This window comes from Anabas testudineus, chromosome 6 (genome assembly GCF_900324465.2).
Source record: "Anabas testudineus chromosome 6, fAnaTes1.2, whole genome shotgun sequence".
NCBI lineage: Eukaryota > Metazoa > Chordata > Actinopteri > Anabantiformes > Anabantidae > Anabas > Anabas testudineus.
The window spans coordinates 24,699,929-24,722,726 of NC_046615.1; the positions used below are offsets into that span (position 1 = coordinate 24,699,929).

The window sequence follows — 22,798 nt, forward strand, 5'->3', positions numbered from 1 at the left end:
ATCTAGCGGGACGCCTTAATTTTAATCGGCGCAGCTATGGCGTTCTTAAGGTATTTATTTAGTGGACTCGAGAACGCATTGGCCAATTGAATGCGAGTTAAGCCATCCCACGTGATTTCGCTTAGCCAATCGATTGTGTGGATCACAGGCGGTAAAATTATAGACTCAACAGTAGATGAGAGAAAGTTGGAGGTTGGAAAGAAATTAATAAAGAAAGACGGTGATAACAGAGAGAGAGGAGAGACACAGACGACAGAGAGGAGAAAGTTGATAAAAGGACAGTGAGACAGCAAATAGTTTTTATAGTAATTTGGAATAGACAGACTCCTTTTTGGTCATATTACCCACTGGGAGAAAACTGTCTTGTCAAACTTTATTATGACACAAAACACAAACGTTTTGAACACACATACCCACTCAAATCTGAAGTGCAATCACAGAAAGTTGCTGGTTTCAGAGCCCAGTATGATGACTTGATGTTACATAACAATAAATTTCTCAAAAGGTTTTTGAATTGTACTGAATTAATTTGATTTGACAGTCAAGTATTGTTTACATGCAGGCTACTTGATAATATGTCGCAGTAAATAGTTAGACATTATATTCTTCTGGACCTTTGCTTGTAAAAATATTGTGTAACCGGACCTCTTTAAATTTTAGTTGAATACCCCTGCCATAGAGGGAGTTGTCAGCTGCAGTCTGCAAACAGACACATGAAATTATACAAAATGAGTTTGTCTCCGTCTCATCAGACACATCAACATGTCAAATAACATCTGTGCCGACCAGGACACACCTCACAGCGCTCACACTGCTTTGACTAACAACAGAAAAGGCACCTGCTCCTGTTTGTGCAGACATCACAACAGCAGAGAGGAACAAACAGTTCTGGGATGTTTGGTCTTCTTTGTCGTTAGTATCAGGATTTTTACTGACTGCCTTTATCTTTTTACTGGAGCCTTACCGGGAGCATATCCAGCCTCTTTAAAAAGAATTGTGTACTAATATTAACAGCTAACATTCTCCTAAAAAGACACTAGAATTGAGCGTTAACCTGGGAATAGAAACAGAAACAGACAGTAGCTACAGTGCTGTGTAGGACTGAAACAATGCATTAACATACGTTTAAACTGATGTATGACAGTGTAGCGCTGTACGTTAGTGTGAGGAATCTTTTACAGATAAATGCTATCAGCAAATTTCTGATTACAATTACTAATAACCATGTTAGCATTAGCAGCCTCTTATCATTGTGTGTTTGGTGTGTTCAGGGACAGTACAGGGTGTAGGACATTTGACCCTTACCCTTTTGGATACAGAGCCTAAGAGGCTACACTTGAAAAACCACCTTCATTCTGACAGTTTACCAGAGTAAACAAAACACATTCACAGCCAGGTACTCACTTGAACACTGAAACACACCACCTCTAACCCCACACTGACCTGGGGTCTGCCGCTGGAGCGTCTCGGTAAGGTTCTGCAGGCGGGCAAGCAGTAGCAGAGATCCGGCTCCGAGCAGCAGCAGGAACCACAGCGAGCGGCAGACAGAGCAGGGCAGCTTCATGACGACTGACAGCAGCAGGCTCCTCCGGATCCACACCGAATCCCACAGTCTAAAGTCCACCAGACTCATCCCAGATCAGCCAGGACCGCACAACCTGATCAGAGCAAGACTTCAGAACATACCTGTACTCAGTGTTTATACACAGGTAAACTTTGCATTTGCTTCTCCTTATATAACACCTTAGATGTACAGTACTGTGCAAAAGTCTTAGGCGCCATTAAATTTTTCTTTGATTTGGCAGAGCTATTATAACTATATACCTATTTGATTAGAATACAGCTAGTATTCATTGGAAATATGTTCACAGTGATAAAAAACACAAACATATCAGAATAAACATGTTTGTTTTAACATTATGTGGCTAAAGTGACAAATAATAAGAGTAACCTCTGTAGCGGAATATGGAAAGGTCAAGTACAAAAACAGAAGTGGAAGATCTGATGAGAAGTTTCCCAGAGTTTCTTCTTTGACAGATCAGAAGTCCAGCAAGGACCTGGTTCAGCATCTGGCAGCTTCATGTGGATGCCAAGTTGGACCATCTGCAGCCTAAAGAAGCTAGACCAGAAATGTTTTTTGTGGAAAGACAAAAGCCAAGAAACCACTTTTTGTGTTTCTAATGTTAAAAAAAAAGAAAAAAAAAAGAGAGAAATAAATACTGGTGATCGTTCATAAAAGAACAAAGTAAATGGTGCCTAAGACTTTTGCACAGTACTGTATGTACTGTTAGTAGAGCTAAATCGGTCAGTTGACTAAAAATTCTGTATTTAATCTCACACACAGGTCTCTTTTCATTAATTATCTTTGTCTCCAAGCCAGGGATATTTTCTTAGCAACACAGCCAGCTTCTAAAATTAACACCTTCCAGGTGAAGACTATCAGCAACATGAACAGGTAAATGTTGGTAGTAAAATTCTTATGTAATGAAACACACAAAAATAGTTCATTAACCACTAATCCACTTTCCGCTCTGTCCTCTTTACATCTGATATGTATATATATATATATATATATATATATACATATATATATATATATATCTAAACCATCAACATGTCTCTTAGATTCCATCCCGACTAGACTCCTCAAGGATGTCTTACCTTTGATCAGCACGTCCATATTAGATCAGATCAATCTGTCTTTACAAATAGGCTACGTACCACAGGCTTTTAACGTTGCTGTAGTCAAGCCCCTACTCAAAAAGCCTACTCTGGACTCAGGGGTCTTAGCGAATTATAGACCAATATCCAATCTGCCCTTTATCTCTAAAATCCTTGAAAAGATAGTTTCTAAGCAATTGTACGACCACCTGCGTAGCAATAACTTGTATAAAGATTTCCAGTCAGGATTTAGAGTACATCATAGTACAGAAACAGCACTGGTAAAGGTCACTAATGATCTTCTACTAGCATCAGACAATGGTCTACTCTCTATACTCGTCTTGTTAGATCTTAGTGCTGCATTCGACACTATAGATCACAACATTTTATTACACAGACTGGAACATGTCATTGGAATCAAAGGAACAGCACTAGAGTGGTTTAAATCGTATCTATCGGATAGATTTCAGTTTGTACACGTTAATGATGAGTCTTCCATGCACAGCAAAGTCAGCTATGGAGTTCCACAGGGATCTGTGCTTGGACCGATTCTTTTCACTTTATATATGTCACCTTTAGGCAATATTATTAGGAAACACTCTATAAATTTCCATTGTTATGCAGATGATACCCAGCTATATTTATCTATGAAACCAGGAGAAACTAATCAATTAGTCAAACTTCAGGAATGCTTAAAAGACATAAAGGCCTGGATGACCTCCAATTTCCTTCTCCTAAATCCGGACAAGACAGAGGTTATACTGTTTGGGCCTAAAAATCTCAGAGACACTATGTCTAATCATGTTCTCACCATTGATGACTTAGTTCTGGCCTCAAGTAATACTGTAAGAAACCTCGGAGTTATCTTTGATCAGGATATCTCCTTCACTTCATACATAAAAGAAATCTCTAGAATTGCCTTTTTTCACCTAAGAAACATTGCTAAAATTAGGAGCATCCTGTCCCAAAGTGATGCTGAAAAACTAGTCCATGCATTTGTTACTTCCAGACTGGACTATTGTAATTCCTTATTAATGGGATGTCCCAATAACTCATTAAAGAGCCTCCAGTTAATCCAAAATGCTGCAGCCAGAGTTCTGACTGGAATTAGCAAGAGAGATCATATTTCTCCAACGTTAGCTTCTCTCCATTGGCTCCCTGTTAAATCCAGAATTGAATTTAAAATTCTTCTCCTCACTTTTAAATCCCTTAATAATCAGGCTCCATCTTATCTTAAAGAACTCATAGTTCCTTATCTTCCAAGCAGAACTCTACGTTCCCAGACTGCAAGTTTACTTGTGGTTCCTAGAGTTTCCAAATGTAGAATGGGAGGCAGAGCCTTTAGCTACCAAGCCCCTCTCCTGTGGAACCAGCTCCCAGTTCAGGTTCGGGAGGCAGACACCCCCTCTACATTTAAGACTAGACTTAGAACTTTCCTTTTTTATAAAGCTTATAGTTAGAGATGGATCAGGTGACTCTGAACCATCTCTTAGTTATGCTGATATAGGTTATTCTGCTGGGGGACCTCTACTGATAAACTGAGCTCCTCTCCTCTCTCCTTTCTCCTCTATCCATTCAAATTCTACCATTGCATGTCATTAACTTTGTGTCTTCTCTCTCCTGTAGTTGTGTTTCCTCCTCTCTGTCTCCCTCTCTCTGTACTTTTCTGCAGGTATCCTCGGCCTGGAGCTGTACATCTCCAGAATCCAGTTCATCTGCCCAATGTTCTTGCTGCTTGTTGTTGTCTTTATTGCCTGCTGTTCTTTTCTCTCTTCTCTTTCCACTCACCCCAACCGGTCAAGGCAGATGGCCGCCCACTATGAGCCTGGTTCTGCTGGAGGTTTCTTCCTCTAAAGGGAGTTTTTCCTCTCCACTGTTGCCTAAAGCTTGCTCAAATGGGATTGTTGGGTTTTCTCTATAATTTTTTGTATAAATATTTTCTGTAAGGTCTTAAACCTTACACTGTAAAGTGCCTTGAGATAACTTCTGTTGTAAATTGGCGCTATACAAATAAAATTGAATTGAATTGAATTGATATGAATGATAAAATAATGGTGTATATCTGCAGCCCTCGGTCTGCGTCTACTTCCCTTCCAGACTGTTGAGTACAGAGATATCCCCTGTCAGGATGGTCGGCGACTGTAGTCTTTGGCGTGGCGTGCTCAGGTGCCACAGTCTGCCTTTGCCGCCACTGGTTGTTAGACGTCTGGTGTGTCTCTGGCCACACTGACTGAAGGTGGTCCATTACTTTGAATGTTCCTTTTTTCCTTTACTGTATTTATCCACAATTATATTCTGTTCAGCATTTTGTGGTGGGGTTTGAATGTTGAGTGAGATTTTGCAGTACAAAAGGGAGATAAGAAAATGACTGCTGCACGATTCTTAGTGATGACACAACATGTGGAAGATTAGCAAGTGTTTGAAATCTGAATTTCTTGCTCACTACTGAGTGCATATTATATAGAACAGGAAGCGATTTACACATGTCCAATGTTTGTGCATAACAAAACACACCTGTTTCTGATCACACCTTACACAAGTCTGTGTGAAACGGTCCCCTAACCCTATTCCTCAGCCCTCACTGCAGCCCTGATGATCAGTCAGAATCACACACAGAAAGGAAGAAGATCCAGGGGAAGAGGAGCAAGAAAAACCAATATGTTCACACGTGGCTTGATGATAACACACTACTCAGAGTCAGAGAAAGATCATGGCTTTGTGCTCTAAGGCTGTGCCCCCTACAGAGGAGTCTGGGAGATGGAGAGCAGGTAGCCACCTGTCAATAGATGTTTCCACCAGAAAACTTCTGGTGCTTTCATTTCCAAGGACCTACAGTCCCAGAACTTTGCCTGGAGTAACCCAGAATGTACTTAACCGGACTGACCCTAAACCCTGGTTCCGCTGGTAGACGTTGTGGTTTTGGTCACTGGCGTTAACCTGTACCATCCTTCAGTTGTGCTTAGACTGTAGATATCGGTGCTTCAACACTGAGTGTTGTTAGTAATGAGGAAACTTGGAGTGTCCCGCTGACTGCACACTCCAAGCTCCCATGAGGCCGAGCGGGAGCATCTGTTTCTGGAGAGTGTGGTCAAACAGCTTCTCTCAGCAGCTGTGACCTGCAGCAGCTCTGCACATAAACTGCACAGGTACAGACACACACACGTTCTCACCGCATGCTGAGCTGTAAGGATTGATGCAGCTCCACTGCTCTCATTACAGAGAACACACTACTGCCATTTGGGGAATAAAAGCAAACACACGGCTAATTTAATAGAACCTGAACGAAAAAACCCTGATGTGTCCTGAAGAAACTTTTTATTATATTTCTTCACAGTCCAGATCTTGGCGATGAAGTCAGGAAATCCAGTATAACGGTGTACATCTTGTTTCTCTTCTTCATCTGTTACTAAAGACACTGAAGGCCGCCGAGGTCAGCATACAACCGCTCTAAAGATGATTTGCTTCCACACAGCTTCTTTTTAAATAATGACTTTAAAAGTGATTATTCAAAGTCACTTCACTAGATCTGCTGCCTGTGGGTCTGTCATTGGAATTTGGATAGACTGTGTATTTCAAACCTATAACACCATTGATCTGATTTTATAGTTCTGTTTTTCAGATTCAGTGAACGTCAAACTGCATTGTTTCTTCTGCAGGACAGCTTGAGAACTGAGCTAATTTAACATTTGATTGACATCTGCTCCCTCAGGACCTGACAATCGAATCCACACTGAATATACAGTCGATTCTCTGACCGGTGTTAATTCAGCTCACTGATTAGGTCAGACTGGGTAAGTCTGGCTCCTGCGTACCCACGGTGTCACTGCGTTAATATAAGGAATATAAGGAGCTGACACAGAGGAAACACCACCTTCCTTATGTTAAAGTAGCTCCATATATGGTCCAGAAAGTGTGCTGATGCTGCTCCATTGGCTTCTGGTTCCTCTGCCTCACCTGGGTGGCAGCAGCAGGTGAGTAATTAGATGTGTTAGGGATGAGTAAAGCAGCTTCTTTTTCACTAAACACCAAACAACTTAGCATCACTTTTCTTCAGAATGAACAAAGTGGTGTCCTATCTCATCTTAGGGCGGCAGTAGCTCAGGTGGTAGAGTAGTCGTCTACGAACCCCAGGGTTAGTGGTTCAATTCCTGGTTCCGCCGGGCTATTTGCTCAGAAACCCCACAGTGGTGCAGACACATACTGTCTAGCAGCTGTCCAACCACAATTTCCCCAAAGGGATCAGTAAAGTATTTTTTTTTATTAATATTACAGTGTAGAATTCAAAGTACTTCCTGCATACAGAACAGATGATTTTAGGAGGTTGGTTTGGATTTTTCTGATTCCTGAAGCTTTGAAAAGTACGTCAAACAAAGCTCAGATTTTATCTATATTCATTCATATTTAATTAAACTGCCATCATCTGAAGTATCTGAATTCTCAGTGAACTGCTCCTGTCTGCAGTGGATCGTGGCTGTTCACTATTTTACTGAGGGCGACTTTAAAATATGCACATTCTGAATGAAGTTCTGCAGTTTGTGCAGGCTGCGTTACTGATGAAAGGAAACAGGCCAAGACAACAGCACTCCACGAAACATATACCCACAAACAATGTATTGAGAAAACAGCCCAGAGTCATTTTTCTGCCTGAGAATCTGCTGCTGACTTCTGATGATTCAGCACTCAAGGGCAAAGCACAAATTCCAGCTGGTGCTGCAGCGAGCCTTGTTTCTGCACATAACACCTACAGACACTTAGTTTCCACACAAACATCCCCACACTGACTGAACTTACAATAAAAGTAGGACTGCGGGACAATATTATTTTTGCTATTACTCTGCACAATATTCTTTTTTTTTGACTGAGAATCGGAAATGTGTCCATAAACTATTAATAAAGTTTAAATGTGAAAAAAATCATGGAATCAGCAGGAACAGAATCTTCAGCATGGGGTCGGGTGAATAGAGGATGTGCAGCAATCAGGACTATGACTCCTCCATGGTTCAGGCAAGAAAAGGCTTTTGATTAAGGAACAAACCGTTCTCTGGCTCAGTCATGGGTCTGGAGTTGAAACAAAGACTCGTCTTTGAGTTCCTCCCAAAGGTTTCATGAAATCTCAAACCGGCAGTCGTTTGTGTGATATGACTTCGTGAATCAGAGCTCAGGACAAGCTGTTGAGCGTCCATACACACCCACTGTTGGAGAAATGTCAGAGGAGCTTCTGCTGTGGGACAACTCCAACAAAACCTCTTTTGTTACTGAAAAATGAGCCAGATAATGAAGTGGGACACCAGTCCACATTTTCTCTGTTCTGTTCTCAAACATGAGTCTGAATTCATGCTGTGGTAAATCCTGGTCTCTAATTTATTACTTATTACTACTCGACTGAAGGATCACTGTGGTTTCGGCTTCCTGATTTTTATGACGTGCCTTTGCCATGTTACATCACGTAAAGTTCAAAAACAGAAACAACTTGTGGAAACAAATCTCAGCCAACATGTAGATTTCCCACTAAATGCATTTGCTGGGAGACAGTTACTTCATAAACACAACAACAACATTTATGGGTCTGGATCTCAGGAGTTAGTTGTGATGTGTGTTTTTCAGTTCATCAAATAATTGTTTTGTCTGTGATACAGATCAGCAGTATCACCAGATAATGATTTCAAACTTTGTCTGACCAACATGTTCAGTCAAAATATTTATACCAGAAAATCCTGGTTGTTTGAAATGTTTCTAGTAAAACATCTGCAGGTCTACTTCAGTTCAAAAGGAAAGGTTGTTCTTATTGTTAGGCAGACAGAATCAGCTCATTTATTGAAATGTGAACACCTGAGTTGATTTTTGTTTTTAATGTAAAAGGTGTTATTTGTGAGATGGCCCCACATCAGCCACACACTTCAGTTACATAGAAATTATGGGTAACTGTTGTTGTATTGTATTTAACAAGCAGCAGGTAGCTAGCAGATTTATTTTTAGCTGCATGTACTCAGCTCTTATTCCACACTGCATCAATAAAAAGACTATTTTAATATCAGGTGAACAAAGCAGCAGCCGTGTCTAATCAGTACAAAGCTGTGTATCTGCTGCATGTGCACATCTACAGTATGTACTGTAATAATGTATTAAACCGCGTCACTGGTGATGTATTTTAACAGTCAAGCAGATTACTCCTTGACAAAAGTAATCTATTACTTACAGTCCTGTTCAGATTTATTATAGATATTACATGAACTCATCATTAATAATAATGATAATTTATTATATATTTGTAGAGCTGTTTCGGAGTGAATGTGTGTTTCTATATTTAACCTCAGTCACTGTTCACTACTACTTCTGTCTTTAGCTTGAAATATTTCTGGAACACTCATCAGACTGAAGGGATGTCTCATGGTGACCTTAGACCTCTGCGCCTGGAGGCTCCTTGATCAGTGGCAGTGTGTTCAGAGCTGGAATAACATGACAGATGGAGAACACGCCCAGAGATCGATATCTGTCCACAGCCTAATGTCAACCTGCAGACCTATCATAAAATGGGACGGAGCAGAATCCGTCACAAGCTGCATCCGCAAACAGCTGCCTCATCAACACTCCAAAACAGGAAACGATCGGTCGTATTGAACCACTTCAGACGTGTTGCACCGTGTCAATATTGTGACAGCAGTGATCTCAGTTCCACAGCACACCGTCAGGAGCTGTGACGATCGCTGAATATTCACCAAGAGTCCTGTGGGAAAAGTTAAACAAACTTTCATTACTAAATCTGGAGCCCCAGAAATGTCAGAAAGGATCACAGCTCATCTCCACAACCAGGCTCCAGGCTGGAAGGAGTAATGAGGAGGAGGCAGCGATACTGGACTGTTGGGGAGAGGAGAGGTTGTTCAAACAGGATCAGAGGAAATTAACAGCACAGCTTCTACAGGGAGACGCTCATTCATCACAAAACACTGAGCTCTGCTGTAAAGGCCGTGAACACACAACTGCTGCTGCAGCCGTCTCTACTCGTACTCTACTGTTCACTACAAAGTGTCACCAACACTGAACATGAGTAACAAACCAGATGTTTAGTTCTGAAGGACAGAAATAATTCCTTGATCTTCATTTCGTAAAAACATCAGTCTGGAACAGGAATGTCTAGATGAAGGTTTATCTGCTGAAATAGAAATGATGGTTTACAGTTCTCAGCATATTGAACCTTGTGTTCACCTTGGTGCCTCAGCACATCATATGAATTCTCCGGTATACGTTATCCCATAAGATTAAATTCTCATCAGGGAATGATCAGGGATTAATCTAAAGAGGGGCCACGGGGCCTTTGTTGTGGCAGAGGAGTTGGCTTATCAGATTATATTCTGATTATGTTTATAGATCTTTTATATTTCTGTCCTTCCACTCATCCAGACTTACAGAATATTTTAGCTGAGGTGACTCATTAAAGTCCAGAAAACAATGAACAACAACAATGTCCATGAACAATTTCTTGAACTTTACAGCAATCAATGGCCGATATCTGATCAATCAGTATTTGATTGCCTGAGGACTTTATGTTTTTCTTTGTTGTGTGATATTACATTAAATACTGTTGGTTTGGAGCTGAGAGCACAGATAGTAGAGACGTCAGAATCTGATGACAAAAAATAAATAGAATCTTGGCAGACCTTTAACATGTTTAAACCTGGCTAAGCTGTAAAGTGTCTCCACAGTGTGCTTCCAGCTCATATTTATTACTACCTAAAGAGTAAAATGGGATAAATTAGCAAGAGTTGAAACCCAATTTAACAGCTGACATAAATTAAGCTCATTCCAGGCAACAAGTTAATAGCAAGGGATGCGGAAACTCCAGTTTCCAAAGTGCTTTTAGAAAACACTGTAAAGTAAATCAGCCACGTTATTGTGTTAATTAATTTCCTGCTGTAAATGTGTTTTGCAGAGTTAATTTCAGGAAACTTTTGGAGCCAATCCAAACTAAATACACATTTGTTAAAAACATTGTTTGTAATAAGAGGAATTAAGAGGCTGCAAAGTTAGTCAGTGTTTCGGCTCTGAGGTCACCATCATTTCAGGGACAATGAGGGACGTTTGTGTCCCTGAGTAAGGACTCATTTCTCAGCGTGGACGCCGATCGTCCTTCTTTTCACGACTCTCCAGAGAGGAAGCTTCAAAGAAAGTGCCCTTGGCCTTCTCCTGAACTCTGCAGAATTAATGCCAAATGATATCTGCAAACTTGTGGGTGGAGTCGACACTGTTGTTATAGTCTGGGTGAATAGAGCCCATCCTTTCATTATATCAACTCTTCATTGCTGCACAGAGAACAGAATGGAAGGCACATTTTCTCATTCTGTGAAGCTGCACAGTGTCTGTGGGAAATACTGATGGTGCTGTTGCTGCTATCATACTGAAAGATTTGGGTTTGCAAACTGTTTGACCTTCTGAATACAGTTTGTTCCTATAGTACAGTAAAACCGTCAGTCTAAAGATTTAAAAGAGAATTTTTAATTATAACACAGTGGTACTAAAGACCAAAGCACTTCAATCAATTGTCTTTAAATGTTAAAAGCTGCTGATCATTTAATAATAACAGTAATAATAATAATAAATTTATTTATAGAGCACTTTTCTAAACATAAGTTACAAAGTGCTTCACAAAAGAGACAAAAACACATGAAGCCCAACAAGATCAACTTGAGCAAGCACTAGGCAAACAGCGGAAAGGAAAAACTCCCTCTAGAGGAAGAAAGCTCCAGCAGAACCAGGCTCAAGTTAAACAGCCATCTGCCTCGACCGGTTGGGGTGCAGGAAACAATAATACAAACAAAACAATAATACAAACACAACTCACAACAACTACAGCATCAGTCCAGGAAGACAGGTTCCAACGGAAAGACATTCTAAGTTAATGGGAAGTCTTCCCAAAGACAGATTTGTTTTTGTTTACAGAAGATCAGAAAAGGCTTGTCAGTAGAGGTATGTTTTAAGGAGAGATTTAAAAGATGTTACTGAGTCAGCTGATCTTATTTCCTCAGGTAAGTTGTTCCAGAGTTTGGGGGCTCCAACTGAAAAGGCTCAGTCACCTCTAGTTGCCATTCTAACATCAGGGACATACAGAAGATCTCAGGCTACGTGCAGGCTCATAAGGCTTTAACAGCTTGGATATATAGCTAGGGGAAAGGCCATGCAGAGCTTTAAAAGTTATTAATAAAATCTTAAAATCAATCCTAAAACATACTGGCAGCCAGTGTAAGGAAGCTAATACAGGAGTGATGTGTTCATATTTTCTTTTTCTATTTAAGTCTTGCAGCTGAATTCTGAACAATCTGGAGCCGAGACTGGCTGAGACAGGTGAACAGACTGTTGCAATAATCAAGGCGTGAGGAAATAAATGCGTTTAAGATTACTTCAGTGTCATGAAATGATAGAATTAAACGTATTTTGGAGATATTTCTAAGATGATAAAAACATGCCTGGACCAGCTTTGTGATATGATGCTCCAAGTTAAGTTTACTATCAAACCAAACACCAAGACTTTTTTCAATGGGCTTAGAATTATCTAAGAGAGAATCTGTGCAGGGCAGAATGTGTTTGGCTATACGTTGTGGGCTGATACCAACTATTTCTGTTTTGTCAGAATTCAGCTGCAGGAAATTTTGAGCCATCCAGCTTTTTATCTCATTTATACAGTGATGTAAGGAACTCAGTCCTCCGTGGTCAGAGATCTTAAAGGGACAGTACAGCTGAGTGTCATCAGCATTGCAATGAAAAGAAACACAGAGTTTACGAATAATATGTCCCAAAGGAAGTATATACAAAGAGAACAAGATTGGCCCCAGCACTGAACCTTGTGGGACTCCATACTTCACAGGAGAAAAAGATGACTTGTAGTTATTAACGGTAACACAAAACAATCTGAATCTGTGAATCAATGATCGAGATTAAGAACGTAGTTGGAATGACGTCAACTGGGCTGGAAGATGGTTTCATGCTTGAGACAGTTTGTAGTAGCTCAAATAAGGTCATGGGAGGAAACCGGCTTAAAGTGCATTCTCTAAAAGGGTGTGAGACTACGACTGGTGAGGAGTTGGGGATATCAGAAGCTCTGATTGATTCTATTTTATCATTAAAATAGGTTAAGAACTTCTCACACTCAGCATCACTTTCAGCCGGAACGCTCAGCTTTCCTACACTCTGCTTTACAACTATGCATGCTGACATCTATCCAAGGCTGTTTGTTGGTGTCTTTATGGGACACATTTGCAGTTTTTTAAGGGAGCAGCAGCCTCTAGCGCAGAGGCACAAATATTATTGAAAAGGCGGATGATATCATCAACCCGTGATGTGCAGGACATACCCTGCTTCAACACAGAGAAGGTGCTAGTGAATTTAGCTGCTGACTGGCTGTTAAATAGATGGCATTTAACTGTGAATTTCTGAGGTACAGTGATTGGATGAAGACAAGTATCAAATAAAGACACATTTATGATCGGAGATGGAGTCCTTTAACTCAATAGAATTTAGAGTCAATCCTAAAGTGAATATCAAGTCTAGGGTATGTCCCTGGTTATGGGTCGGATCTTTGACATGTTGAACCAGGTTGAAAGATTCAATAAGACTGATAAAATCATTTGCTAGATTGTTAGTATTATTATCAATATGAAAGTTAAAGTCTCCAGCGATAATGACCTTATCATACCTCACAACAATGTCAGCAACAAACTGGGAGAATTCTGACACAAAGTTACCATTAGCTTTTGGTGGGTGGTAGATGACAGTACAACATACAGGAACACAGCAGTGGATAAGAAACGACAGAGCTTCAAAGCTGTGAACCTGTTTACGTGATAGCATTGAGCATCTGAATTGATTTTTAAAGACCACAGCAACACCACCACCCTGACCACTTAATCTAGGGGAGGTAAAATAAATGAAATTAGGGGGACAGAGCTCCTGCAACTGGATACACTCACCCATCCTTAGCCAGGTTTAATTTAAGAAAAAGAAGTCTAAATTCTGAGAGAGGATAAAGTCATTTAAAAGAGATGCTTTGTTAGAGAGGGATCTGACATTTAGAAGACCAAGTCTTGTAGTAGGGGCACTAATATTAGTACTAGGGTTGGTCAGAGGCTTAACAAGATTTAACTCATGAAGACTCTTAAAGTTTACACAGTTTAATGTCAGCCTGCACTCAGACTGTAAACAGTTAAATGCTTCTCACAGCCTCTCAAGATCGATGTCTACAGCAGCAGCTGATGAATAGATGACTAAATCGTCTAAATAAAGATGAGAACGTAGTGTCATTGGCATCTTTATCAAAAAACGCTGTTTGTAGTTGAAACTGCTGCAGGTTAAACTTAAATCCAGCTGTGAAATATCCCAGTTCTTTATCACCAACAATCAAACCAAGTTTACTTTAAACGACCAACAATGCAGTCAGCTTCGGTCTGATCCTTAATGTCACTAATCTTTGTTTCCCCCAGCTACACACGAACTCTGAATCAACAAATATTTATTTCTACGACTCGAATAGAAACAGAGTGATTAGACTCTGATAATCTCTCCATGCAGAGAGCCGCTCACGTCTGCCTTAATGAGACAACACAAAGGTCTCATTCATCCTCCTACATTCCCTGCTGCTCCCAGAGGTCATCCACACTCCAACTCAGATAACATGATCCAGCAGCACAGGCTGCAAGAGAGAGGAGAAGACTACTCTGTGCAACTCAACATCAGCTGAGCTACATGCAAATAGAGCTGAGAGAGACAGGTGCATGGCAGGTGTGTTCTCCGACTCTACGAGTGATAATAAACAAGAAGCACATGTTGATATGACTCAGTGTTTCTTCTGCTTCCTGAGTAAATCATAATCTCCTTCCATATAAAACCATTCAGAGCAAACAGAGGCTGCAGAACTTTATTCAGACTCTGCATGTTTTTAAGTTTTCTTCAGTGTCAGTCATCTGAATGTCTTTGATCGAATGCAGACAGGAGCTGATCACACAGAATTCAGAAACTGTTAATGTTGGGACAGTTTGAAGATAAACCTCCCCTCATCTCTGAAACATATATGAGATATTTATCTGAATGTGGGATTATTACAAAGTGACATTTCTCTTTAATTCACTTTATTTTACAAACCCAACTTTTAAAGCACCTTGACTACTTTCTCTATAGTATTTTCATTTTTAAACACAAGAAACAACTGTTACATTGGTCTCATGAACGTCATCTTGCTACTTGGACTGTTACTATAAAAACAATTCCGACCTACAACAATCCAACATTACACAGAATATGACGTGAGTTTCCTTTTTACTCTCCTCAAACCTCCGAATGACGGGAACCGTACTTGTTCAAGCTGGAGCCTGATTATATGCTCAGTGCCCATTAGTGCAACACTAGGAGATGCATGTCTGGTCCCCAGAGTCACGTTTCTCTGGAGATGAGAGGAAGCTGTCGTTACAAACATTCATCAGCTCAGCAACGTGGGCAGACAGAGCTCAGAGAGAAACGTCCTGTGTCAGGAGGCACTGGTGTCTTTTTAATGTATTATTAATGTATCCTGTCCCATAAATAACTGCCCCCTGTAGATGATTTGACGTGGAGGGTGACGGATCCTAGAATGTGGTTTTTCTCATTAGCGGGGGTGGAAGGATAGTGTTTCCTCTGTGAGAGGCTGTGTGTTCAGATTAAAGGTTCTTATGGTAATTGAATCCTAATACTGAGTTCAGAGAGAGTGCAGCTGTTGCTCTGTACTACATGATACACTTCATATCCGTTACACACATTAAATTTCTGTAAATTCCAGAAGGACATTCAAACTGGTTTCTTTTATTTTAGACACCGTTACTACTAAACTGTGAACTATATAATATTAATAATAATAATAATGAATACTTTATTGATCCTCTTGGGGAAATTGTGGGTGGACAGCTGCTAGATGGTATGTCAGTGCTACACTACAGGGTTTCAGTGTCTTGTCCAAGGACACATCAGCAAGTAGCCAGGAGGAACTGGGAATTGAACCCTGGGGCTTGTAGACGACTGCTCTACTCCCTGAGCTACTGCCGCCCCTAATGTCAATTAACCAATTATTCATTAGGTCTATAAAATGTAAAGGTGGAGTAAAAGTTCTTCTTTACTCTACTAACTTTGGCAATTAACATGAATCAAATTATTACTTGATACCTAGTTATTACAGAGCTGCCCCCAATGTAAATTTCTAATGTGTGACATGTTCAAATAAAACACAAAGAGGCTGAACTGTTACAGAAGATAAAATCCAAACTGAGTAAACTGACAGCTGATGAATGATTTAATAAACTAAACATTAAACCACTTTTTTACCACCACAGTTAATGTGGTTTTGATTTGGTCATTAAATTCCTTTTCAGCCCCTCATGTATGTCAGTAGAAATACGTCCTCATACAATCCACTCCAGTGCCACTCCACACTTTACTGACTTCACATGTTGATTGTTGTGGTTCTGTTTATAACCAGTGAAGCGCTACGACACACTACAGAGCCAATTTAAAAATTTCAGAGGTGCACTGAGTCATCAGCTGCACTGATTCCAAACCACAGAGGAAGCACAATTAACTCTTCCAACATGCGTGTTAGGCCCATGCTAGGTGCTCATGTTGCAGCACATATGCAAATATGATAAGCTCTTATCTTAAGGAGGAACCTTCACACTATGCTGTAGAGCATCTGACAGGGTACAGCAGCAACACATTGAAACGGCAGGTCGCGTCCTAAATTTCCCCTCAAACTAATTCAAATTGAATTATTAGTTTTTAAATCACTGTAAATAATCATAGCCGTAACTAACATCTCTGAGACCCTGTAATCAGCTGCTCTTCTAGCAGTGTCAGAGCCTGAGCATGTGTTTTAAACCCAGAGTAACGACTCAGCTCTATGCAGCTGCTCCTTGATCACTAACTGAGTTATAGCATTAATGTGTCCATCACAGCTTTAGCACGTGTTAACGTGATCTGCATTTTAATTTCTCTGTCGACACCCGTCGTTCCCACGATAAGCCCCATAAATAAATGTGACTTGCCTGGACCTGCACTGTGGGGTGTGTGTGTGTGTGTGTCTTTTTTATCTTCTGGTGTGTAGCTGGGTTTTTTACTTGTAAAAGATTTTATGTGTTTGCAGACGTGCTGTACTTTAATCTCACTTTGACCCTTTACACTGTAAAACGGTTTCAAGATGTGGGTCGGAACCAGGTCCAGGGTATGTTCTATGGAGTGGATTATGTCACTGAGGGTCCTCCTAACTACACATTGTGCGTCTGTGCAGCGACGTGCTCGGGACTGTGCCTATTCTTAGCAGCGAGGAGAGAAATAATTCAGTGTGATCACAGAGCAGCTCGTTGAGCTCGTCTCTGACAGAGGAGACGAATCCTCCTGCTGCTGCTGCTCAGTGTGACAGGTGGGTATGAGACCTGCACAGTGAACACAGCAGGATCTTAGTCTGACGACCTGATGCATGCCTGCTGTCTGTTTCAGATCCTGTTGTTGCATATTAGACGTTCCTGCTGCAGCTCAGACCAAATTCAACAGGACTCCTGTCTTATAGTCTTAAAACTGAGCTGCTGGAACAGGACGGGAAAAGACATCGGTTTATCCTGGCTTCGATGTGGGTTCGGAGGCTTGGAGTCTTAACAAGATAATCACTAGAATTGTGCCTTTAAACACAAACTTTAATCCTTTAACCTGCATTTGATTTGAACATTTTACATCCTTTAAAACTCTGATTGTGTTAAAATGTTTTGTGCTAATAGTTGTCAGCACTGTCTCTGCCATCGTCAGTCCTTCTTCTGACATGCAGTCTGCTTACAGGTTTTAACAAGGTGAACTGTGGATCTGGTTTTTATCTCAGTCTGTCTGTACATGATCTCTGCATTAAATAATATTAAAGAGCATTAAATAAAAAAATTAATAAGTTTAAAGGGAAAGCTAACCATGAACCTTCAGCTTGTACTTCAGCTTGTACTTCAGTTGCGTTACAAATGCAAACTGACTTTACTGACGGGGCTGCCGCCCTGAACATCACTGGACCTTTCCACTGCATTGTCTGTACACCCTGCTTCTCTAACAACACATGTAAACACCTACATAGTCGTGAGTAACTGTGGGACTGATGTGCACACATCACATATCTCAACATTCTGCAGCCCTGCGCGCTGGTAGATCCTGCAGTAGTGGAGGAGAGTTTTAGCCAGGGCTGAAGCTGCCGTTAGGTAACTTTTTTAAGTTTCCATATTTTTTCAGGTGAGATACGACCCATTCAGATATCAAATATCTGCCCCACAGAACATAAACCGGCTGCAGAAATGATCAATGAGTGTTTGTCGTCAACCTGAGCAGAGTCTTTGGTTCTCTTAAGTTCAGGGCTGGAACAACACGTCTATGAAATCGATCAGGTAAACATATCGCTTTGTGCGCATTGCTTGGTTAAGTTGATGTTTACATTCATCCCAGTTTTTGGCAGCTCCCACTTCCCAACATGCAGAAAATGTGTCTTTATTCCAAAAATCCAGAACAGTATCATCAAAGCTGAGGGATTCTTTGCTGATAAACTGCTGCTCTGAAATGAGCAAACTGCTCTGCACAAACATCCTGAGACTTTCAGCAGCAGCGTCAGTGTTTATTACAGAGACTTTTGTCTGATTGTTGGTTGGTATCAGAGCCTGAGAGCAGTGGGTATTATCAAGAACTCAGTTGAAAAATGCATAGATCAGATGCTGACAGCTAGTGCGGTGTTGTAATCAGTTTGTATACAAGCATACAGGTCTATAAAACTGAACTGAATGTTGTGCTGTATAATAATAATAAATTTATTTATAGAGCACTTTTCTAAACATATGTTACAAAGTGCTTCACAAGACAGACAAGAAACACATGTAGCCCAACAAGATCAACTTGAGCAAGCACTAGGCAAACAGTGGAGAGGAAAACCTCCCCCTAGGGGAAGAAACCTCCAGCAGAATCAGGCTCTAGTTAAACGGCCATCTGCCTTGACCGGTTGGGGAGCAGGAAACAGTTATACAAACAAAACAATAATACAAACAACTACCATATCAGTCCTTGGGAAGACCAGTTCCAACGTAAAGACATTGTAATCTAATGGAGAGTCCTCCCAAGGACAGATTTGTTTTAGCTTACAGAAGATCGCAAAAGGCTCGCCAGTAGAGGTATGTTTTAAGGAGAGTTTTAAAAGATGTTACTGAGTCAGCTGATCTTATATCCTCGGGTAAGCTGTTCCAGAGTTTAGGGGCTCTAACTGAAAAGGCTCTGTCACCTCTAGTAGTCATTCTGACATCAGGGACATATAGAAGATTTCTACCAGAGGATCTCAGGCTACGTGCAGGCTCATAAGGCCTTAAAAGCTGGGATAAATAGCTGGGGGAAAGGCCATGCAGAGCTTTAAAAGTTATTAATAAAATCTTAAAATCAATCCTAAAACATACTGGCAGCCAGTGTAAGGAAGCTAATACAGGAGTGATGTGATCGTATTTTCTTTTTCTAGTTAAGATTCTTGCAGCTGAATTCTGAACAATCTGGAGCTGATTAATAGATTTCTGGCTGAGACAGGTGAACAGACTGTTGCAATAGTCAAGGCGTGAGGAAATAAATGCGTGTAAGATTACTTCAGTGTCATGAAAAGAAAGAATTGAACGTATTTTGGAGATATTTCTAAGATGATAAAAACATGTCTGGACAAGCTTTGTGACATGATGCTCGAAGTTAAGTTTACTATCAAACCAAACACCAAGACTTTTTGCAGTGGGCTTAGAATTATCTAAGAGAGAATCTGTGCAGGGCAGAATGTGTTTGGCTATACGTTGTGGACTGATGACAACTATTTCTGTTTTGTCAGAATTCAGCTGCAGGAAATTTTGAGCCATCCAGTTTTTTATCTCATTTATACACTCATGTAAGGAACTCAGTCCCCCGTGGTCTGATATCTTAAAGGGACAGTACAGCTGAGTGTCATCAGCATAGCAATGTAAAGAAACACCATGTTTGTCCCAAAGGGAGCATATACAAAGAGAACAAGATTGGTCCCAAGATTGGTATGTCAGTGGGAGAAATCTTAAGCAGATAAAAGTTCTAACCATTCCAGCATTAGTGTTAGCAGCCTGTCAGGGACCTGTTCAGGGGATACAGAGTGCATGGATTAACTGTCAACTGTGGCAGTCTGTACTCACTGTACTTTGTATTAAGAAACACCCGATATCTGTGACTCTTTCAATACAAAAACTATTTGATTAAAAGGTATAAATTTTATGTTGCTGCCAATCTTGTTCTCCTCTGATTATTCTTACCATACAAGTTTGCAGCTTCACCAATGACTGATGTCTGTTGCGGTTTGTTCACGTACAGATTTAATCTTCATCTCCATTTGCTAAATGAGAAACTTCCCCTAGGAGATATGCACATCTATCATACAAATCTAACAGCAACACATGCAAACTTGTCTGAAGGTAACCTGTACATGCGAGTTTATGTCTGTCACTCATTTGGAGACAGCAATGTCCACACGAATCAACAGACACAAACAGAACAAGAGCCACAGTGGAGCATATTACTGGTGTCTCCAGTGCACCTGCAGTCAGGTGTTAGGTTCTAGTTCAACATTTGTCTCACTGAAGTAAAGAGGACTCGACTGCAGCTGCAGTGTCACAGACCCAAGAGCTGCTTCATTAATGTGTTTTCAAAAACCCTGTGAAGAGTAATTTCGGCCTTGTGCTCATGCTGGGTGTGAAATGAACCGAAGCAAATGAAAACACAAACAGCCAACGGCCTGAGACAAGAGTGACTCCTTCACTTCAGATGTTTCAGACACGTCTCTCATCATTTGTACAAGTGAACATGGGAGTTTCAGGACAACAAGCTGCACTAAACCTAATAATAATAATAATGAATAAGGAATACTTTATTGATCCCCTTGGGGAAATTGTGGGTGGACTGTTGCTGAATCTGTGCTGAATCAGGAGGCTGCAACCTAAACTATGGAGGTACAATGGCACAAATATTATTTTATTACAAGTCTTTAGTATTTACAGTGTTTGTGCAGTGAAAACAATTTAAAATTATATTCGTAAGGTTTTGTACACAAAAAATTGGTTTCAGTATAAATCTTCATTTTTCGACCTTGTGCATATCTTAAAACGTGGTGTCATTCATATTTTAGATTTTATGTATTAGTGTAGATTTAGCTTTAATGTTCTCAGTCAACAATAACTAGACTTTAATTAGACTTTATTCTAAAAAGATGAAACTTTAACTGTTGTTCAGGAAGTCTGATTTAAGATTAGGGAGTCTGTCCTTTCATTTCCACTAGATAATAAGAAATAAATCTGACAACAGTGGAATGATCAAATCACCATCAACGCTAAACAGACACTAAAATATCAGACATATCTATTCCTAAATATGTCCAAGAAAGAAGTGAGAAAAGGCAGAAGCAGCGTTACAGATGCCAAACTAGCAAACCACCACCACCGCACGGACTCCCCGGTTCAACCTGAAATCTGTCCCCGCTGCCACTCACCTGCGTCGGTCTCAGCATGGACGCTGTCGGCGGAGTTCCCCGGTCCCCTGGAAACTCTCCAGATTCTGTTCACCTTCGGTTTTCCACCGTGAAAAATGTTAACAAACCAGACGTCCTGTTTTTAAAAGTAGTGGGATATCCGTGAACCGGGACGAGAACGAGGGAAAAGAAACGGTCCAACTCGCGGCGGAGCCGGAGTGAGGGACCGGGGACGAGGCGGGGCGGGAGGACAAGATGGCGTCAAGCTCACGGAGGAGAAGGACGAAGGTACCGGAAGTCTACTCCTTCAAAATAAAGACTGCTGCAGCTGGATGTCTTTATCTCGAGACATTAAACCACCTAAAATGACCAGTTTTTAAATTTCTGCACAACAAACAAGCTACACACATTTTATTTCTAAATATGAAAATATATTCTCTCATTAGATTATAAATTACCTTGTAGCATACATCACCTTTATATATTTTATTCGGTATAAGTAACTGTTCAAATTTAATTAACTGTATTAAAGCATTTAAATATCTTAAAGTGTGATTTCCACCTTCAAATATCAAACTCACATGTCAAATCCACCATTTGTCAGCGAAGGAAGAGCTTTTATTTATTTTACAGTCACCGGAAACCGCGGGCTCATCTTATTGTGGCGTATTGACTCTAGGTGATGTGTGTGTGTGTGTGTGTGTGTGTGTGTGTGTGTGTGTGTGTGTGTGTGTGTGTGTGTGTGTGTGTGTGTGTGTGTGTGTGTGTGTGTGTGTTCACCGGGGCTCCCCCAGGACCTCTCTCAGTCTCTTCCAGGCTCAGAGAGGCCGGCAGGGGAGGAGGGGAGAGCGGGGCAGATAAAAGCCAACAACACACCAGACCACAGTACTTCAGGTGCCGAAAGAAATAGTTCACAATATGGTTTTTGTTTGTTTGAGGTTTAGTTCTGTTCACACTCAGCTTTCAGGTTTTTTGCTCGAACCTGTGAGATATTTCTCAACCTGTTTAGGAGATCAGATGAAGACTCTGGAACCAGCTCCCAGTTCAGGTTCTGGAGGCAGACACCCTCTCCACATTTAAGACTAGACTTCAAACTTTCCTTTTTTATAAAGCTTATAGTTAGAGATGGATCAGGTGACTCTGAACCATCTCTTACTTCTGCTGCTATAGGTTAGTCTGCTGGGGGACCTCTACTGATACACTGAGCTCCTCTCCTCTCTCCTTTCTCCTCTATCCATTCAAATTCCACCATTTCATGTCATTAACTTTGTGTCTTCTCTCTCCTGTAGTTGTGTTTCCTCCTCTCTGTCTCCCTCTCTCTGTTCTCCTCTGCAGGTATCCTCCTCCTTGGAGCTGTATATCTCCAGAGTTTCTCTCTTCTCTTTCCACTCACTCGAACCGGTCAAGGCAGATGGCCACTCACTCTGATCCTGGTTCTGCTGCAGGTTTCTTCCTCTAAAGGGAGTTTTTCCTCTCCACTGTCTCCTGGTGCTGCTCACTGGGGCTGTTGGGTTGCCTATATACTCTTCTGTAAGGTCTTAACCTGACTGTGTAAAACAGCCAGAGATTATGTTTGCTGTGACTTGACTTGAATTCACTTGTACT

General features: G+C 40.8%; 1 protein-coding gene across 3 annotated transcripts in view; it reads right to left on the minus strand.

The window, feature by feature from the left end:
- Positions 1–21,424, minus strand: part of LOC113166252 (carbohydrate sulfotransferase 8-like) — a 57,423-nt gene extending 35,999 nt beyond the window's left edge. The window contains exons 1-2 of one of the 3 annotated variants that reach the window (XM_026366290.1): positions 21,215–21,424; positions 1,444–1,658 (exon numbers count right to left, since the gene is read on the minus strand). In XM_026366290.1, coding sequence (XP_026222075.1) covers positions 1,444–1,633 — 190 coding nt within the window. In that variant the 5' untranslated portion in view covers positions 1,634–1,658; positions 21,215–21,424. Of the gene's footprint in view, positions 1–1,443; positions 1,674–21,214 lie in introns of those variants that run through there. The other 2 variants (XM_026366291.1, XM_026366292.1) reach the window with 2 other exon arrangements.
- Between the last annotated feature and the right edge of the window lie 1,374 nt (positions 21,425–22,798).